Source organism: Mustela nigripes, chromosome 2 (assembly GCF_022355385.1).
Source record: "Mustela nigripes isolate SB6536 chromosome 2, MUSNIG.SB6536, whole genome shotgun sequence".
Lineage (NCBI taxonomy): Eukaryota > Metazoa > Chordata > Mammalia > Carnivora > Mustelidae > Mustela > Mustela nigripes.
The window spans coordinates 137,066,711-137,086,816 of record NC_081558.1 but is presented as its reverse complement, the minus strand read 5'-3'; the positions used below and the strand labels follow the sequence as shown (position 1 = coordinate 137,086,816).

The 20,106-nt window shown below is 38.7% G+C and overlaps 1 protein-coding gene across 9 annotated transcripts in view; it reads right to left on the bottom strand.

The window, feature by feature from the left end:
• The window catches only part of VEPH1 (ventricular zone expressed PH domain containing 1), a 250,115-nt gene that overhangs the window by 139,051 nt on the left and 90,958 nt on the right, over positions 1–20,106 (bottom strand). The window contains exons 7-8 of one of the 9 annotated variants that reach the window (XM_059391673.1): positions 14,473–14,514; positions 9,952–12,702 (exon numbers count right to left, since the gene is read on the bottom strand). The exons of 6 other annotated variants lie outside the window; for them this stretch is intronic. In XM_059391673.1, the coding sequence (XP_059247656.1) occupies positions 14,473–14,514 (42 nt within the window). In that variant the 3' untranslated portion in view covers positions 9,952–12,702. Of the gene's footprint in view, positions 1–9,951; positions 12,703–14,472; positions 14,515–17,015; positions 17,516–20,106 lie in introns of those variants that run through there. 2 more of the 9 variants (XM_059391672.1, XM_059391674.1) reach the window with 2 other exon arrangements.

Genomic DNA, 20,106 nt, shown 5'->3' with positions numbered 1-20,106 from the left:
CACAAATGAGTAAACTCAGTTCCTTTAGAGAAACAGAAGATGAAAGACAATATGAATAATGCAGGCATGAGTACAAAACAGGCAAAATGTCTTAGCTGATAGGTCTCCTATATCTATCTCTTCCTGAACCATGAGGTACCATGATTAATCCAACATGAATGGAAGTTAGCCAAGAAATTCAAAATTATCAAAGGATAGTTGAACCATATATTTGTACCCAATATAAATGATGATATACAATTAATAAAGATAATTTTAAATATATGGTTTATTTCATCTTTAATTCCTCCTTTAAAATCCTTTTTTAATGTATTAAAAAACTGTTTATTATGTTACTCTAGTAGAAAATATATATAATTATAAATAAACATTTGCTGGAAATTGATGTTCCAAATCCTTTTGAGTGATGGGTGTACAGGTCTAAATTACTTTTCTATCTTGATATTCCCTTCTACCCTTTTTTCCAGCACTTAAGCCTTAATTTCTTTCCAGACATAACTTCTACCCTATCTCCTCCATGAAGCCATTCCTACTGACCTTTTCTGTCTGAATTTTCACTGCGTTATAGACTTTTTAAAGAATTTCATTAGTACTTGATTGCATTTGATTATTTGCGTATTCATGTTTAATTTAATCACCAGGTAGGTATTGCATGCTTAAAATATGCCTGCGCTAGATTCTAGATGACAAAGGTGAAGAGGTGGACTCTGCCTTGGAGGGACTTGCAATTCCCCCTTCCATTTATAATTCACTAATGGTTGCATATACCAGTCAGGTCTCCTAAAGGGGCTCTTTCTCAACATCAATCATCAGCCTGGCACAGAATTGAGTCTGTAGAGCCTACACCCAGTGTATAAGTCTTGTTTCACTCATTTAAGCAAAACCTATATGCCAAAATATGACTTTATAAATAAAATATATAGTTGCAAAGGAATTTTGTGCTTTACAAGAAGTATTTATTACAGAACAGATTTAAGTAGTTAAGTTCCCTAGTCTTTAATACTTAATTAGGTTTTCAAGGATTTCTTGTACAACTGCACTGGAACACATCTCTTGGGGATGTGGAGTACAGCTGCCAATCAATCCCTTAATAATTATTTCTTAAGAGCCAGTCAGTCACAGTGCTCTGTCTGGGTGTATGGGAAGATTTCATGAGCCGGACATCTAATGAAGAGACATTTATTCATTAAAGGATAAGAATGTTAGATGACTAAAAAGTAGAGGTTGTTGGAACAAGTTCCTGACAGCCTATTTGATACCTTGGCTCATACAATTGCCAAGTTGCAGAGTGACAGTTGAATGCTCTTGAGTCTAATAGGTTATTTTGCGAAACATAGATGCTTTCATTCACGCAAGGTCTCCATATGTGAATTCACAGTATGCAATGCATCACAGGGACATTTTCCATTCCCCATTTAAAGGCAAAACCTGAATTTGGGGGCCCCTACCATGTGCCAGGCTCAGTTTCAGGAGCTAGGAAAACATTACTGAAGGAAAAGGATAAAAACCCCTGCCATCACAATGAGGCAAGCAGACAATAAACAAAATACTTATGTAAAATATATCATGTGTTGGAAAAAGAAATACGCGTCAAAGAAAAATGAAGCAGGATGGGGAGTCGCAGGGAGGGGAGTCAATGTTAAATAGTGTAAGAAGATATGGTCCATATATACAATGGAATATTACACCTCCATTGGAAAGGATGAATATCCAACTTTTGTATCAACATGGATGGGATGGAGGAGATTATGCTGAGTGAAGTAAGTCAAGCAGAGAGAGTCAATTATCATATGGTTTCACTTATTCACGCAGAATAAGGAATAACATGGAGGACATTAGGAGAAGGAAAGGAAAAGTGAATAGGGGGAAATCAGAGGGGGAGATGAACCATGAGAGACTATGGACTCTGAGAAACAAATTGAAGGTTTTGGAAGGGAGGGGGATGATGGGATAGGTGAGCCTGGTGGAGGAGGGCTCTGGGTGTGGTGCATAAACAATGAATCTTGGAACACTGAAAAAATAAAATAAAAAAATAGTGTAAGGCGGTCAGATCTCAGAAAGAAGGTGACATTTGGATTTTACTGAATTTTAGAATCTAAACTCAACATTCTCAGTAGCTACAGAAAATAACTATAGTAACACTTGTCGTGCTCGATACAGGGAGGTTAGGAAGATATGAAATTTGGCACGTGGGGCACTTTACTACAGAGAATGTCATTTCAAATTTCAAGTAACTTCTCTCTTCACCTTCAGAATCAGATTCTTCTTTCAGCACTTTTTAAAACCATGGCACAAACATTTCATTTGCTTATCCAAGAAGTGTCCTTATGGTTTTATTAAGGATTCTTCCTACTATAAAAATTAGCAAGCCCCCCTTTTTTTTAAAATATTTTATTTATTTGTCAGAAAGAGAAAAAGATGGAGCACAAGCCAGGGCGTGGGAGGCGGCAGGCAGAGGGAGAAGCAGACTCCTTGCTGAGAAAGGAGCCTGACTCAGAGCTGAGTCCCAGGACCCAGGACCCTAGGATCATGAACAGAGCCAAAGGTACATGTTTAACTGACGGAGCCATCCAGGTGTCCCTAACAAGCCCTTTCTTTAAAGCATGTGTCTTCCTAAAGGTGAAAGGGACTGTGTGGGTATTTTCTGAAACCAATACAATTCTGTATGGTCTTCTGGCAGCCAAATTGAGCTGAAGGGAAAATTAATCACAGTGCAGGAACACGAAAAATTATAACTGCTCTGGAACTAACATATGAAACCAAGCCAACCTCACATCGTTTGTTTGAAACCTTGGAGAATGTCCATGTACCTTACAGGGGTAACAGATGTGATTTTGGATTAGAAAGTGTGGTGTTAGGGTAGGAAGGGGGTTTGAAGATTCTGATTTCTTTCTCAACTCCATGATATTTTGTCTCTGGGGAGCCAGTGACTTCATTTTTTCTGTTTTCAGTCATTCCACTGGGGGTAAGGTCAGCAGCACCTGTACGCCTTAATTGCATGCCTGACTTCATCCCTTCTGACAAACTATTTATTATAAAAATAATAATAGCTGACCCACAGGGTATACTTAATCTAAGTGCCAAGCCTATTTGGCACACTTTTTATGTGTTTATTCATGAAATCCTCCCAATAATACTCTGAGAGGAGTACTGTGATCACTTTCATTTTATAAGGAGGAAACTAAGGCACAAATAGAAGACTAACTTGCTCAGGGTCACATATGCCTTTTCTGCCTCTAAAGTTGTGTACTTGCTGGGGATACCCACAGTCCCTCCCGTCCAAAGACCCCAGCCCCCTCACACACATATTTTTCTACTTTTTGTTTCTACATCTTGCTTATCGTCAGTTATATGGTCCTTGATTTTGTGATATACACATCGTAAATGCACCGTGAATACAAGAGAGAGCAGCAGATCTAAAATTTTTTGGTTTCTGAATCTCCTTACTCTGTTAAACATCACAGGCGACCCCAGAGAGTTTTTGTTGATCTGAGTTTTATCTATTCCGATGTGCCCTATATTGTCACATGTATTAAGTTAAAACTGAGAAATCAAAAGTAAAACAAAACAAAAAACAAAATAGAACATGGCTGATGGCACTTTGGGTTGTCAACCCTGGGGAATGGGAGGAAGAGCTGGTTGTCCAGTCAGTCCGGAGGGGATGGAGCCAAGAGATGTTGATAAACATCATACATCGGGCAGGACAGCTCCCTGCCACCAAGAATTATCTGGCTCAAAATGTCAATAGTGCCAAAGCTAAGAAACCCTGAGTTAAGTGAAACTGGCTTTTTGTTCGCTTTTTCCTGTGAAGGTGTGGTGCTAAAGAACTTAAAAAGCCTGTTGGTGCCCTTGCCTGCATGGGTGCTGAGGCATTAGCAGTTTTACCCGCCATGGTTCTTGTCTTTCCAGCACAAATGTCAACACAGTGCAAACGGCCAATGATGTATGAGTGTTACTGTGAAAATAACTTTGACCTCACGGATCCCCTGACGGGGTCTCAGGGGTCCAGAAACCACACTGAGAATTGATGAACGAGAATCAAGGATCAGCAAACTTTTTCTGTAACGGACCTGATAGTAAATATTTCTAGCTTTAGGGGCCATATGATCTCTGTGGTGGGAAAACAGCTCCAGACAATAGTAAATGAGCGGGTATGATTAGATTTGGCCTACAGGCAGTCATTTGCTGACCCCTGAACTAGATTATGTGCTTACAAAATTGCCTTGGCCGTACCATTCATTTTTATCAGTGTTATTCATTTTGTTTTTAAAATAACTCTACTCCCACCTCATAAAGCTCCCCTGGTATTCTTTGTCAGGATCACAGAATGCAGCTCAGAAAGCGGTCAAAAATGAGAAATGTGGGAGCCTGTCATGAGGATGATAGTTTCTCTTTCTTAAGCATTCACTCTGTGCCAGGTACTTGGCATGTGGTTCCTCAATCCTTAACTACAAATCTCGCAAAATGGCTATCAGGGGATGGTACTGATGACAAAGGGGCGAATCACTTGACCAACGTCACACAGGTGAGACAGTCCTAACAGCTGAGCAAAGAGAGAATCAAGAGTTGCCTGATTACAGAGTTTGAATGTTTCCACTTCTGGTGTGTAGTGCAGCCCTGTGTGCTGAAAGCTTCCCTGCCTTCCACCCTCTGCAGGCATCACCAGTTGATATAGCGCTCTTCTCTGCTGAACCTAGAAGCTTCTCGAGACCTCTCCTCAACGCCGTCTCCCCTGTGAGTGCTACTTAGCTCAGGGTTCACATTAGAGTACCTAGGAACAATTCCTAGAATAATTCCTTTTTTTTTTAATTTTTTATTTTTTATAAACATATATTTTTATCCCCAGGGGTACAGATCTGTGAATCACCAGGTTTACACACTTCACAGCACTCACCAAAGCACATACCCTCCCCAATGTCCATAATCCCACCGCTTCTCCCAAACCCCCTCCCCCTAGCAACCCTCAGTTTGTTTTGTGAGATTAAGAGTCACTTATGGTTTGTCTCCCTCCCAATCCCATCTTGTTTCATTTATTCTTCTCCTACCCACTTAAGCCCCCATGTTGCATCACCACTTCCTCATATCAGGGAGATCATATGATAGTTGTCTTTCTCTGCTTGACTTATTTCACTAAGCATGATACGCTCTAGTTCCATCCATGTTGTCGCAAATGGCAAGATTTCATTTCTTTTGATGGCTGCATAGTATTCCATTGTGTATATATACCACCTCTTCTTTATCCGTTAATCTGTTGATGGACATCTAGGTTCTTTCCATAGTTTGGCTATTGTGGACATTGCTGCTATAAACATTCGGGTGCACGTGCCCCTTTGGATCACTACGTTTGTATCTTTAGGGTAAATACCCAATAGTGTAATTGCTGGGTCATAGGGCAGTTCTATTTTCAACATTTTGAGGAACCTCCATGCTGTTCCAGAGTGGCTGCACCAGCTTGCATTCCCACCAACAGTGTAGGAGGGTTCCCCTTTTTCTGCATCCTCGCCAGCATCTGTCATTTCCTGACTTGTTGATTTTAGCCATTCTGACTGGTGTGAGGTGATATCTCATTGTGGTTTTGATTTGTATTTCCCTGATGCCGAGTGATATGGAGCACTTTTTCATGTGTCTGTTGGCCATCTGGATGTCTTCTTTGCAGAAATGTCTGTTCATGTCCTCTGCCCATTTCTTGATTGGATTATTTGTTCTTTGGGTGTTGAGTTTGCTAAGTTCTTTATAGATTCTGGACACTAGTCCTTTATCTGATATGTCGTTTGCAAATATCTTCTCCCATTCTGTCAGTTGTCTTTTGATTTTGTTAACTGTTTCCTTTGCTGTGCAAAAGCTTTTGATCTTGATGAAATCCCAATAGTTCATTTTTGCCCTTGCTTCCCTTGCCTTTGACGTTGTTCCTAGGAAGATGTTGCTGCGGCTGAGGTCGAAGAGGTTGCTGCCTGTGTTCTCCTCAAGGATTTTGATGGATTCCTTTCGCACATTGAGGTCCTTCATCCATTTTGAGTCTATTTTTGTGTGTGGTGTAATTCTAGAATAATTCTAATGCCAGTAACACCCCACCCCCATTCTTATTTAATCTCATTATAATAGGTGGAGTTAAGGCATAGGACTTTTTTAAACCTCCCAGATAATTCTCATGTGCAGACAGGGTTGAGAATCACTCTTCTGTACAGAGCCACAAATCTTAGAGAAGTTGAGGATTTGTTGATTTCGGAAATGTGGATTAAATCTTAAAGTCCACACTTTTTCTCCTCTATCATTTGTCAATGTACAGAAAAATAATGTAAAAGAGTATATTTAGCTGCCTGAATGGACATATTTAATTTCTTGGGCATCTGCTATTTTTGCTTTTTTATTGGGTTAAGTCATTATATTTCTTCACAGCTCAACTCTGAAGTCTCTTCACACCAAAGAGACACAGGGACATTAGAAAGGTAAATCAAATGAACTTATGGTTAATGCTTTCTCAATCAAGTGTTGCCAGAGAGGCCTTAGGTTTTGCTCATGAACCCTTAGAAGTATGAGTGGGGCCAGGGGGGCTTAATGGTATATGTATTTTATAAGTCTCTTTCCTAATGATGGTAGGATTACTAGCTCCAGAGCAAGATCTGAAGGGTCTGTATGGGCCCCAACCCCACCATAATTCTTTGGCTTCGAGAAATTCCAGAGTAGGGGACTAACTCTAACTCTTTCCAGTTTGCCCTGGGATTTTCCAGCTGTCGCACTTGAAAGTCCCTCATCCTGGGAAATCCCTTAATCAAAGGCATATGGGCAAATTGAGATAGTTGGTCACTTATTTGGCCGTTTGTGAGAAGGTGGGAAATTATTGCAGCTCAGAGGATTCTGCTCCATAGACTCACATTGTTGGTGATATGATGATACATCCCCATATATCCCCCTCTCTGTATGTGTATCTGTGTGAACACTGAACTAGCAAATACAGAAGTATTGTTTCTAGTATACAGGGCTAGGTTCTCACGAGCCTCTGGTCATACATCTTCATCAACTGAGGAGTATATAGCCTTGTTTTATGTGTGTTAAAGACATCTTAATATATATTGTTAATTCATTTAAAATGAACTCACAGACAACAGTACTGTAACTCATGCCTGGACGAAGCTTGTTCTAACACATACATTTTCTCCATAAGGCACATCACAGCCTTCTTATACTTGGAAACACTAGACAGCACTTCAGTGCTACACTTGTAGGACGTTTTAAACAGCAAAATCACCAGGAAAAAAGACAAAGACGAGAAAAATGTGACACTAAATAGACCATGAAAAGAACAGACATTTGTATGAGAGCTGAAGTAAGAAGGCAAAATAGCACCTTGTTCCACTTCAATTGGGTGACTCAAATTTTTTGCTGTTCTGTGCAGGTCTGTGGATGATCTCAGAAGCACCTTGAGTATTGATCTGGGATTACAAACACATTTTACTGGGGGGTGAATCCACAAACATGAAATCAGTGAGGAAGACAGAAAGATGGGAGGAAGGAAGGAAGAAAGGAAGGTAGGAGAGAAAATGGGTCGGTAGGTTGGTAGGAGGATCTATTCTTGATTAATCTCAGATCTTTGTGGATCTCCTATAAAAGGAAATACCTGCTTTTACCTTGGTTGGCCTGAATTGAAAGACACTCTAAATTGTTAACACATGACTTTGCATAAACCATTGCAATCATGCACAGAGAAATGTTAGTTCACCTTTACTAAGGTCAGATGGAGTATGGTTTCCAGCACATCTCCCAGTTTGTCTTTTCCTGTACTTTCCATCATCAGCAAGTCTCTTATTGTCTTTAAACTAATTGAAATTTTCTTTAAGTGGGAGTTTACTACACATCCAAATCCATTTGAACTGAATTTTTCACCACATATTAATTCTTCTCCCCATTACAGATATTTTTGTTTATGTGACCCAACTCGGGTGTGTAGATTGAAGACTGGGCATAGTCATCTGCTTTTTGCTTACAACTCAGTATTTATAGAAGATGAAGAAAATACGGGTAACATTGACATTCTGAAATCCTTTTTTCTTTCTTTCTTGGTTCTCCATATAAAAGGGAAAAAAAGATGTTAGAAAAATGCCATTAAAATAAGGGATCCAGGGCACCTGGGTGGCTCAGTGGGTTAAGCCGCTGCCTTCGGCTCAGGTCATGATCTCAGGGTCCTGGGATCGAGTCCCGCATCGGGCTCTCTGCTCGGCAGGGAGCCTGCTTCCTCCTCTCTCTCTCTCTGCCTGCCTCTCTGCCTACTTGTGATCTCTCTCTGTCAAATAAATAAATAATAAAAATCTTTAAAAAAATTTAAAAAAATAAAATAAAATAAGGGATCCATCTGGTTTGGGATACCACACTATGCAGCCCTCCCTGAATGAGAATTGCAACTCTTTTATGTGAAAAAAATTTTAATTGGTAGGAATCACCTTGGAGCAGGTAAAGTTGCACTTGCTGATGGTCTATGGTTCTTTGTCCTATTAACTAGAAGATTTTTGGCATCTTCTACTCTGTTTTCTATTTGGAATTTGAGGTATTAACCTTTAAGATAAAATTCCAAAATTCGATTCCCTGGTGAGTTTATAATCACTCTTTTTAGAAAATCCAAAATGGCAACTGAGTCCGAGTCATAAGAGACCTGTTTGCGTTGCTTTTCTGTTGGATTCAGCTGCTCTGCCTGAGCAATGTGTGAAATTTCCCCATTCTAGCCTTTGCTCAGACCGATCCTGGAGATTTGTAGCTCTTTCTGAGATATCTTCAAGCAACAACCTAAATTGTTCCACTGCATAAAATCTCTTGAAATCTTTCTTTCCTCATGTAAAATAGAAATGATAAGTAAGAGACTAGCGAGGCAAAAATAAGAAGAGTATTGGCTATTCAAATTGTCAATAAATATGAGAGATTTTCTTTGGATAAATATTCACAGAGAAAACTCCGCTCTCAGAGAACAGAATGGTGGCAGTAGCACGTAAAGCTCACACAACGATGCCTCATTTTCTGAGCAGGCATTGGTGGTCACAAACTGGGCTCGGAGGCTCCTTCCTGAGTTTGAATTATGGCACTGTGATGGCCAGTCATGGACCTTGGGTAAGTTACTTAACTCTCTATGTCTTGGCTTATAAAACATTAATAAGCAGTGCCTGCTCTATCCAGCAGCTCTGAGGATTCAATCGGTTAAAAAAACAAAGCATTCAGAACAATGCTTGGCAGGTGGAATGCTAAATAAATGTTAGCTATTACTGTTTGAGTAACAAAAATGGTAAATGCAAATGCAGGGATATTTGAATTATCACAAAACTAAAACAAGCTGTCTCTAAAGCAATATATCTCCTCAAATTTTCCTGGTTAACTTATCTTGTGAATTGATAAAGTTTTGGAAGATCTAGAAATGTCCCAAACCCCAATATCAGCAAATATGAGCCAACTACAAAAACTGTTTACCTAGAAGTGAAATAGGCTCTACATTTAACTGAAAAATTTTTAAATTTTTTAAAACACTTTTTAATTTTTTAAAATGTTTTAATTTAAATTTAATAAAATTTAAAATGCTTAAAATTTTAAAATGTTACATGATTAAATAAAAACACCGTACAATTTAAGATTTACTTAGTGATTTGAGCCAAGTTTAGCTCATTATCTATAGATATCTAGATATTTTGCTCTTTGCAATTATTCCCCAGTCTTTTTCAATATTTTCCTGTCTAAAGTAAAACTATCCTATTATTTTAACATTTTCAACCCCACAAAAAGTTAGTTATTGAAGTTGGCAAGGCAGTAATTGTCAAGCTATCCAGTAATCTATACATGCCAAGATAACAGTACAACTAATAAATTTACTCTTTAAATGTTATGTTACTCAAAGATATGTTCTTCTAGCCTTAAAAATTAGCATAAAAATATATGCAAAATGCTTGCACAGTAAGTAGGGATCAAATGTCTTTAGTTCATAAATATCAAAAGCTAAGATTCAATACATTTTTTAACAGAACATTGAAAGGGAAAACTGCTTGAAATCTTTTGTGAAACAAAGTAGAGAATAAATAAATAAAAACATTGTTAATGTTCAGTTAGGCAGAAAATCCTCCAATTTTGAGCTGATTTTTTAAATAACATTCCAAAAAGTCACATTCTTCAATTCTTCCTTTTGACCTCTGATCAATTTTGACCTCAATTTTTCCGTATATCGGCTTAGAGTAATTGAACATATTTTTGTTCCCATTCATAAATAAAAATTCTATTACAATGTAAATGTATTCACATATTATAAATGATCATTTAATCCAATGTAAATGAAATGAGTTCCCATCTTTTTCTTCTTATTTTTTATTTAGTTTGCATTATTTCCGGAATACATAGTTTCTGTGGGGACATGGGAGAGTAATAAATCATGCCAAGTAAAACAATGCCATCCAGGCAAAACAATTTTAAAATAAGTCCCAGTAATAAAAGTCAAGAAACAGCTGATAAAAACAGATGTATCCTTTGTTTGGAAAGAACCTCGAATTTTGTAACATGGCAAAAATTAAGGACCAATTGGACACAGTACAACAGCATGCATTTGGCACAGAATGCTCAAGTAAACCCCACCCTTCTTTTTAAAAAAGTATAATTTTTGTATTTATAAACCAATTATGGCTTTTTTTAAAATGTGGAACTTACTTTGTCTTCCTCAAAAAGACTTAGGATTTAAAATAGAAATCAGAGAATGTGAAAGGTAGCTTACCTTTATGCCTTGCTTTTTGAGATAATAATATACCCAAATAAATTATGTTTTTAGTATGATTGATTTTTTTAAAGGGCAAAGCACTGAACATGATCTGCTGTCAAATAAAATGTTCCAATTTTAAAATGATTTTTTCCCCAAAATAGTATTCAGCGTGGCCACAATTATATTTGGAAAACATAAATCGGTCTCCCTTTGTCCTGAGGGTTTTTTCCAGCATCTTTTCTTTGCACTGACCCCCTAATACAGATATGAAAGCTTGCAGAAGTCTCTTCTAATTTGAGCTTCTAACATAGCGTTATTTGATGGGTTGATAAAAGATTTAGAGGTTCGATGGTTTGGATTTACTCCCTAAAAACTGGGGGCTTGGGAACTTAGCCTCTTAAAGGTAAATCTTTTGTGTGGACTCAAGGGACCCAGAATGAATTATACTGAGCCAGGATTTCTTCTCTCACTATAACATGGTCCCTTCATGTAAATGACCTTTCATTGATTATCCTGAACAATGGTTCCACTATTTCTTTTCCTTTAATTAAGCAAACATTTTGAAAGACCACTGGGGCCTTTAACATTGAAACATTTCTAGAGACCTCAAGAAGCAGCCCATTTTTAATTACACAATATCTGTTTAGCAAACGTGGCATAATCACAAAATGATTAAAAAAAAAAAGTGACCACAGACCTGGTCCAATCATGGAAACCATTTTGGAGAAAAATGATTATTATGGGCCTGAAAAGAAAAGAAAAAAGAGAAGAGAAGGAAAGGAGAAAAGGAAAGGAAAAAGAAAAGAAAAGAAAAAAGAAAGCGAGAGAAAGAAATTGTGTTTGAGCCTTTTGCCAGGAAAAAAAAATGCTTTTGTTCACTAGGAAAGGAACATTATGGTAAGATTTAACTCAGTTGAACTATACATCAGCTACAATTGAACTCCCCATAATTTACTCATTATATTACATAATTTGCTCATTACATAATTAAACACTAGCTGACTATCTTTCTTTGTACCTACTTATTTTCATAAGAAATAGCCAGGATGTTTTATTCATGGTAGCTGAGATTTAACTCCTAAAGCACAGTTAGATGGAAATATTTGGGTATTATTTCATTACTTATGGCAGAGAATAAACAGAAAAATGCAATTTGCAAAAGTGTAAATCTTGCCTGAGATTGGATAGGCCAGTTTGATACTGTTTTTCTGGTACCCTGTTCCCCATCCTCCCACTGCTTACCTCTCAATATTGGATTTTGCCTTGGGTTCATTATTTTTGGTCTCATAGCAAATACACTTTCATTGGGAACAGTCTCAACTTCTCATTGACATAAACAAATTTATTTAAACTTAACTGGCATAAATAAACAAGTAAATAAAAATATGCAAACAAATTGCAGTGACTAGGATGGGGTGTTGAAGATATGTCATGTGATGGTATGTTCAAAAGTTTGAAATACACTGACTGGAAGAAAAGGATTATGTTCCAAATTGCTTTCCACTTATTTGTAAGCTGACTTCTAGTAACAGTGGCAAAAGAGTAAAACAGCCTTTTAGGATTTTTCGATGTGGTATTTGGTTCCAGGAGTATGGAGGCAAGAGAGCTCCCTTGGGCCTCTTTTATAAGGGAACTAATCCCATTCATGAGGTCTCCACCCTCATGATCTAATCACCTCCCCAAGGCTCCACCTCCTAATACCATCACTTTGGCAGTTAGGTTTCAACATATGAATTGGGTGGGGTGAGGGGTGCACATTCAGATCATAGCATGATTTAATCTTGTCATTTCTCAACAGCAGAACAGAAGGGTCACCTCATTGTATCTACTGTGTCCGTTTTATCTACTATATGGGATACTAAAATCCATGCATCTTGCCTTCAAGGTCATTCTCACTCTCTAAGGTAAAGGAATGGAGAATATTTCCTTCAGAAAATCTTTGTAACTTCTGTTTCATTACCCTCCTTCTCTTCCAATTGAATTTGTACCTAGGAGACAACCAAGGAGAGAAAGTTTTTTAACACCAAATAGTGCTTCAGGAATGCAGAGCTGTCATAGAGAAAGCCAGCTCTGGAAAGGTTTTGAAGGAAGAAGGGAATTTTTGCATGAGATAGGGACCCTCATCACAAAGAATGCTATCTGCAGCTGAAGGAAGTTTGCCCTCCAAAGCAGAAGTCAGTACAAGAAATATTCTGAGAGAATGGAAAGTGCAATAGTAGTTTAGAATTAATTCTGGGATTTCTAAAATCAACCACATTTAGTAAATAAAGATTTCAATGGTTTGAGATAGTTAGGAAAGTTTGTCTTCCACCTTTCCGGGCGAACTGCCAGATATCTGAAACTCTGTGGGATCTACAGAACCTTGATGGTTGATCATTTCCATTCACTCGGTCTAGGAACACTTATTTTCCAGTCATCTCAAATGCACTAATCTTAAATAGCAACTATGTATTTGTCTACTTTAGACTTATTTATGACTTAACAAGAAATAAACTGACATCAAGCCACCCTTCTCAGTGTCATTTTTTATGTGTTATCTTCAAGTGCTCATATATTCATGTAGATAACTAGTATCATTCTGGTGAAGGCCAGGAACTCTAACAGGAACATTTCAGTGTGACAGTCCATTGGTCAGTCAGCTGTCAGATGTATCTTTTCTCAGCCACTTTAGCTCAGTCCACATGAACCAATAACAAGCTGGCAACTCCTACTCACTACAAAATAAACCCAGGCTTAAATTTTTTGATAAATAAATCTCAGGGGGTTTATACTACAGCAGATAAATCCTGCAGGGCCTAGCTCCTTGAGGCCAGTGCGTCTTAAACTTTCACATGCATACACATTACCTGGGGATCTTGTTAAACTGTGGATTCTGATTCCTAGGTGATGCCCAATGCTCCTAGTCTGGGGACTATGCTTTGGCCACCACACAGGAAGCACACCGACAGCTTCTGGAAACCGGTAGCCACCAGCCATGACTGGAACGCAATGCCTATAGATCTCCTGCCTGCCCCTCCCCCTTACATATAACCTGCCCTGTCATCAGCTGTCATTCACTAGCACAACATACTGATGCTTACTTAGTCAAGCTCCAGTCTCAATGAATGAAAAGCCAATGCAACCAGATGAAAATCAAATGCTAACCTCCACATATGTTCAGAACAGGGGAGATCATAATGGCTTGGGGAGGCATGGAAATGCCTTTTCCTTGGATCAGGATCCTTGAGATGATTGAAGTGCCAATCACTTATTTGGAAACTGCAGGGAATCAGCAGGGGAGTGTGAAGGGAGGTACAGAAGGGAAGTAGCCACAACGGATACCTGAGAATTCTGGGGAAAGGAGCTCTCATTTGAGGTATATACCTCAACTCCCATCTTTGGTAGAGGGCTGCTGGGGGAGTGTTGATTCCTCACATCTCGATCCTGTCATGCATATTAGCACAGTGGCTTGTGAAAGTGAGGAAAGCCATTGGCAAAGAACTGCAGATGATTGCAGGTGAAGTAGCCTGCTTAAGCCGAAGTGATTAACGTCTGAGGGAGGAAATGGATGAGGTCGGGACTGCTGCTGGCTTCTTAAAAGAGCAGCAGGATTTGAGCTGGAATTAACAACTACTTTATCCTCTCAACCCCCCTGCTGCCAAGGCTCATTTGTCCTTCTGGTGAACTAAGATTCAGGATTCCGTTACTTCTTGAGTTGCAGACTAAGGGGAGAGTCACAGAGTAGGAGCTTCCTACTTTCCTGGGGCAAATACACTCACCTACTTCCGCACAGACATCTCTGCAAGAAAGTCAAACAGTCCCTGTTGGAAGAAAGGAGATCAACTCTGTGGGGAACAGGCTGCCATTCTTGGGGTTCAACCCTAAGGGGAGACTAGTCAGGAAGAGGTACCTTCTAGGTATTGCTGCTGCATCATAAGTTTCGTCAAGCTGCCCGGCTCACACCGAGGAACTGAAAGCCATTTGTGGATATGGTCAGTTGGCCTAAATTACAGTTGATAATTACAAGACATTGTTGAAAATTGTTGCAACATGTAACTTTTGTAACCATTATTTACTGCTCTGCATTTGCAACTATTTGTGGGGACTGTTTGTCCTTTTACCAGGCTCTTTAGTTTCTTGGGAACGCTGAGGTATACGGTATTCATTTATTTGTGGGCAATACGGAGGGAAACAAAATAAGGTCATCAGAGCTCCAGGGATGAATAATTTCGGAGAGACAAGGTAGAAGACAGGAACTGTCTGCTCATCAATGAGGAGTTTTCGGAATCTAGCCTCAGTCTACCGACCAGCCTCATCCTCTCCTCCATTATTCATTCAATGCTCCAGGCACTTGAAATTCTTCCTGGTTTCCAGGAGACTCAAGTTCTTTTCCCAGCTGCTTGCTATTCTATGTGTTGTGTCCACCCATGGATACCTTCCTCTTCTTCCCATGACATGATCCTGTCATCTGACAAACCAAGCTTACATAACACTCTCCCAGACTCCCTCATGTAGTTCCTTGTGTCCTTAGTGATCCAGTTCAGGATGAAGTAGTAACACACACCGAATTAAATTCAAATCATCTGTTCGTACATCTCCCTTGGCCCACATTCGCTGAGAGCACTTCTACAGCAAGGACCACATTTTTCTCTTCTCTGTGTCCCTGTCATCAGCACTGGGGCTTGTACCCGGAAAGACTCAGCGACCGACACCCGTATCCTGGAGGTAGGGAGGATTTGGAATAGCAGCACCATTATTTGAAAGCATACTCTGTATATACTCAAAGTCTGTTTTGATTTCGTTTTCCTTACACTTTGGAAGAGGTTTATTATTGATACTATTTACAATGAACATGCAGTCTTCTCACAATGTAAATAACAAGAAAGCTCTTTGCATGTTTTGAGGGGAAATGTCTTCCCCAGTTGATGACAGCTCTGCAATATTCAGGAGCATCTGGCTGGCACCAGCCAAGGCTTAAGAAAATGAATCTCCAAAGTAACTGAGACTACCAAAGTTTTGACTAAATTCTCCATCTTTGAGGAAAGTGTAGTTTTAAGTCACGGGTTCTTCCTTTTGTAGAGTGCCCCCACCCCCAGATACTTTAGTCTTGATTTGCAAGTTAAATGAGCAAATCATTGATCCAGCTCTTATTTCCCAGGATGTTTTTCCACAGTCAGGATGAGGACAGTAATGGGGTTGTCAATTGCCTTTGTCATTCTTTTCCTTTTCCTCCTGAAAGTGTTTTTGTGGAAAACCTGCCGGATGTCACAGAAAGGCGACCTGGGCAAAATGTGTGTCACTTCTTTACTTGAAAAGTGTCCAGGACTCTGAGCCCAGAGAGGATGTAATAAACACACCATGGTGCTTGGCCAGCATATTCCAGCCAGTTAGAAAAACAAGGCAGAAGACACAGGATTTAACACCCACCATGGCAGCGGCTGCCCTGGGAGGGCATGCCATTTGACTCTCCACAGGTGCGGAGTGTTGATCTCCAGCTAAGGAAAACAACCAGCCATAGCATCCTTCCATGTGCTCCATCATTTTAAAGAGCATTTTAAGGCATCCCGTCTCCGTTTCCAGCACACTGGTCTGCTGCCTTGTGGCTCTGGCATGGGGAAAAAAACATGGCTGTGGAGCCTTAAGTAAATAGACAGAACACATGAATTCAATTCAGCTTCTCAAAAAAAAAAAAAAAATCAAAGCCATTACAATGGAGTCTCTTTTCCTTGTTGACCCACATTAGCAAAGAGGTCTATAATAAATGCTGTACCCAACCCAGTGGGCTGAGGCCATGTGCATGGCTGACACAGTCCAGTGAGTCAAGAAAATGATGGAAAAAATAAAAGCCTCTGGAATCGAAACATTCTATTTCAGTTCTCCATGGACCAAAAAAAAAAAAAAAAAAAACAAATGAAAAAAAAACAAAACAAAAAACACCAGTAAGTCTGGCCTGGATTTAATTTAAACCACTTCATATTTAGTTCATAAGAACTTTAAAAATAAAACTGCAAAATTATTTTCGCTGTTTTTATAGGTGAGGAGCTGGGGACGACCTGCCCTTTATGGAAAGCGGTTTACTTCCAGAGCCCCCAAGAATACAAGACCTATCTTAACTTAGAAAATTTTTACAAAATGTGGTTCTATTATTGTTTTTGTTACTCTTATTCCCCTCAGGAATAGTCGTCTGCAAAATAAATATAAAGCAGATTATACATTCTGCTTAGAAAACAAAATCTACATAGACCAGCTATTCTCTAAAAAAGAAAAGATACAGTCAATCCTGCTTTGCACCTTTCAGATACGTGCAGTCACCAATGGTAAATCATTCCTTTCCTGTCTGTCCTTATTTGGGCTTGTTCCATGGATACACAAACATTCAGCCTCTTTCATTGGAGAAGCAGGGAAGAGACAAATAAATGAAAGTCTTAAGCAACACTGAAAAAGTAATACATTAATTAGATTGCTTGTATTTATTGACTGTACACCATTTGCCAGACACTGTTCCATACAGCCTAATTCATTAAATCCACACAAAAACCTATGAGGTGAATAATAGTGCTCTTCTTATTTTACAGATGAGGAAACTGAGCCAAGAGAGGTGATCGAAGTTGCTGCTATTAATATGATTCGTTGAAATGTATCATTAAGGGGCGCCTGGGTGTCTCAGTGGGTTAAAGCCTCTGCCTTCAGCTGAGGTCATGATCCCAGAGTCCTGGGATCGAGCCCCCCACATCGGGCTCTCTGCTCAGCAGGGAGCCTGCTTCCTCCTCTCTCTCTCTCTGCCTACTTGTGATCTCTGTCTGTCGAATAAATAAATAAAATCTGAAAAAAAAAAGAAAAGAAAGAAATGTATCATCAGGCACTTTCTATATGCCAGGCACTGTGCTAAAGGCTTTGTATGAATGATCTGGGTGTATGTGTTAATTTTAATTCCAGTATAGTTAACATACGTTGTTATATTAGTAGCTTCAGGTGTATAATATAGCGATTCAGTAATTCTGTACATTATTCAGTGCTCATCACAATAAGTGTACTCATTAATCCCCAGGCATGGTTATATGCTAGGAGCACTGCTTCACACTGATTCTGTCATTTCATCTTTACAGCAGCACTATGAGTTAAGTAGAGTTATTTCCCCCATTTTATAGATAGGGAAATTGATATAAAGAGTACCAAAAAAAAAAAAAAAGGTAACTCTAAGTCAAAAAAATTGTTTAAAGATTCAGAAACGTATCCAATAAAACTATCTAGGGAGATGTACTATAATCATGAAATTTGAAGTTTTGGGAAGAAAATGTTATTACTTTGGGGTGCCTGAGTGGCTCAGTCAGTTAAGCATCTGCCTTTGGCTTCGGTCATGATCTCAGGGTTCTGGGATCGAATCCTGCCTCAGTCTCCCTGCTCAGTGGGGAGTCAGCTTCTCCCTCTGCTCTTCATGCTCTCTCTCTCAAATAAATAAATAAAAGATCTTTTAAAAAATGTTATTACCTTACTGTTGTTATAACCCAGAGCTTTTTGTAGGAAGAAAAAAAAAAACCCAACAGTGAAATGGTGAGAAAGCATTCTTCTAACAGTCATATATTTTAAGATTTAAAAATTTGTGTAATGCTCCATGTCTGATAAACGGATATTGGGATGTACTCTGTACCTTACCTTACATATTTTTAAGTTTCAATAATCTCAGCAATAGAAATTTCTGAAATAAAGTTCAAAAGTATAGGTATCTTTCATTTTTGAAATATGATTAGGTTCCAGGGACTAGACGTGGACTAACAGGGATAGAAAATAAATACCCACCCACAAGGTTTTCATCTTGAGAGGGTTCATTGGACTTTTTATTTATTTATAGACAGAAAAAATTTATATTTTTTATTTTATTATTAAGTTTTAATTTCAGTATAGTTAGCATACAGTTATATTAGTTGCAAATATTTGGTGTACAAAATAGTGATTCAACACTTTCATATATTAATCAGTGTTTATCAAGATAAGTGTACTCTTTCTTTTTTTTTTTTTAAGATTTTATTTATTTATTTGACAGAGAGATATTACAAGTAGGCAGAGAGGCAGGCAGAGAGAGAGGAGGAAGCAGGCTCCCTGCAGAGCAGAGAGCCCGATGCGGGGCTCGATCCCAGGACCCTGGGATCATGACCTGAGCCGAAGGCAGAGACAACCCACTGAGCCACTCAGGCACCCCAAGTGTACTCTTTCTTAATCCCCATCACTTTTTCCCCCATTCCCCACCCACCTCCCCTCTGGTAACCATCAGTTTGTTCTCTGTAGTTAAATATCTGTTTTTTGGTTTGTCTCCTTTTTCCTTTCTTCTTTGGTTTTATTTCTTAAATTCATCCTATAAGTGAAATCACGGTATTGGTCTTTCTCTGACTGACTTATTTCACTCAGCATTATACTCTTTAGATCCATCTGTGTTGCTGCAAATCACAAGATTTCATTCTTTTTTATGGCTAAGTAACATTCTATCATCCTATTTATTCTCTAGCCACTCATCTATGGGCGGATACTTGAGCTGCTTCTATAATACGCCTATAATAAATAATGCTGCAATAACCATAGGGGGGCATGTATCTTTGAATCCATGTTTTCTTACCTTTGGGCAAATACCTATTACTGGATAACATAGTAGTTCTGTTTTTAACTTTTTGAGAAACCTCCAAACTGTTTTCCACAGCAGCTGTACCAGTTTGCTTTCTTACAACAGTACACAAGGGTTTCCCTTCCTCTACATTTTTGTCAACACTTGTTGTTTTGGGGGTATTGATTTTAGCCATACTGATAAATGTGAGGTGGTGTCTCATTGTGGTTTGATTTGCTTTTCCCTGATAAAGAGAAATGTTGAGCATCTTTTCATGTGTCTGTTGGCCATCTGGATATCTGGAGAAATGTCTGCTTATATCTTCTTCCCATTTTTATTGGATTACTTGGTTTGGGGTGTTGAGTTGTGCCAAGTTCTTTATATCTTTTGGGTACTAACTTTTTATCAGATATGTCATTTATAAATATTTTCTCCCATTCAGTAGTTTGCCCTTCAGTTTCATTCATGGTTTTCCTTGCTGTGCAGAAGCTTTTTATTTTGATGTAATCCCAATAGTTTATCTTTGCTTTTGTTTTCCTGGTCTCAGGAGACATACCTAGAAAAATGTTGCTACAGCCAATGCCAAAGAAATTACTGCTTGTGCTGTCTTTTAGGATTTTATGATTTCAGGTCTCACATTTAGGTCCTAAAAACATTTTGAATTTTTTTGTGTATAGTTTAAGAAAATGGTCCAGTTTCATTCTTTTCCATGTAGATGTCTGGTTTTTCCACTTATTGATGAGACTGTCTTTTTCCCCATTGCATCTTCTTGCCTCCTTTGTTAAAGATTAATTGACCATATAAATGTAGGTTTCTATCT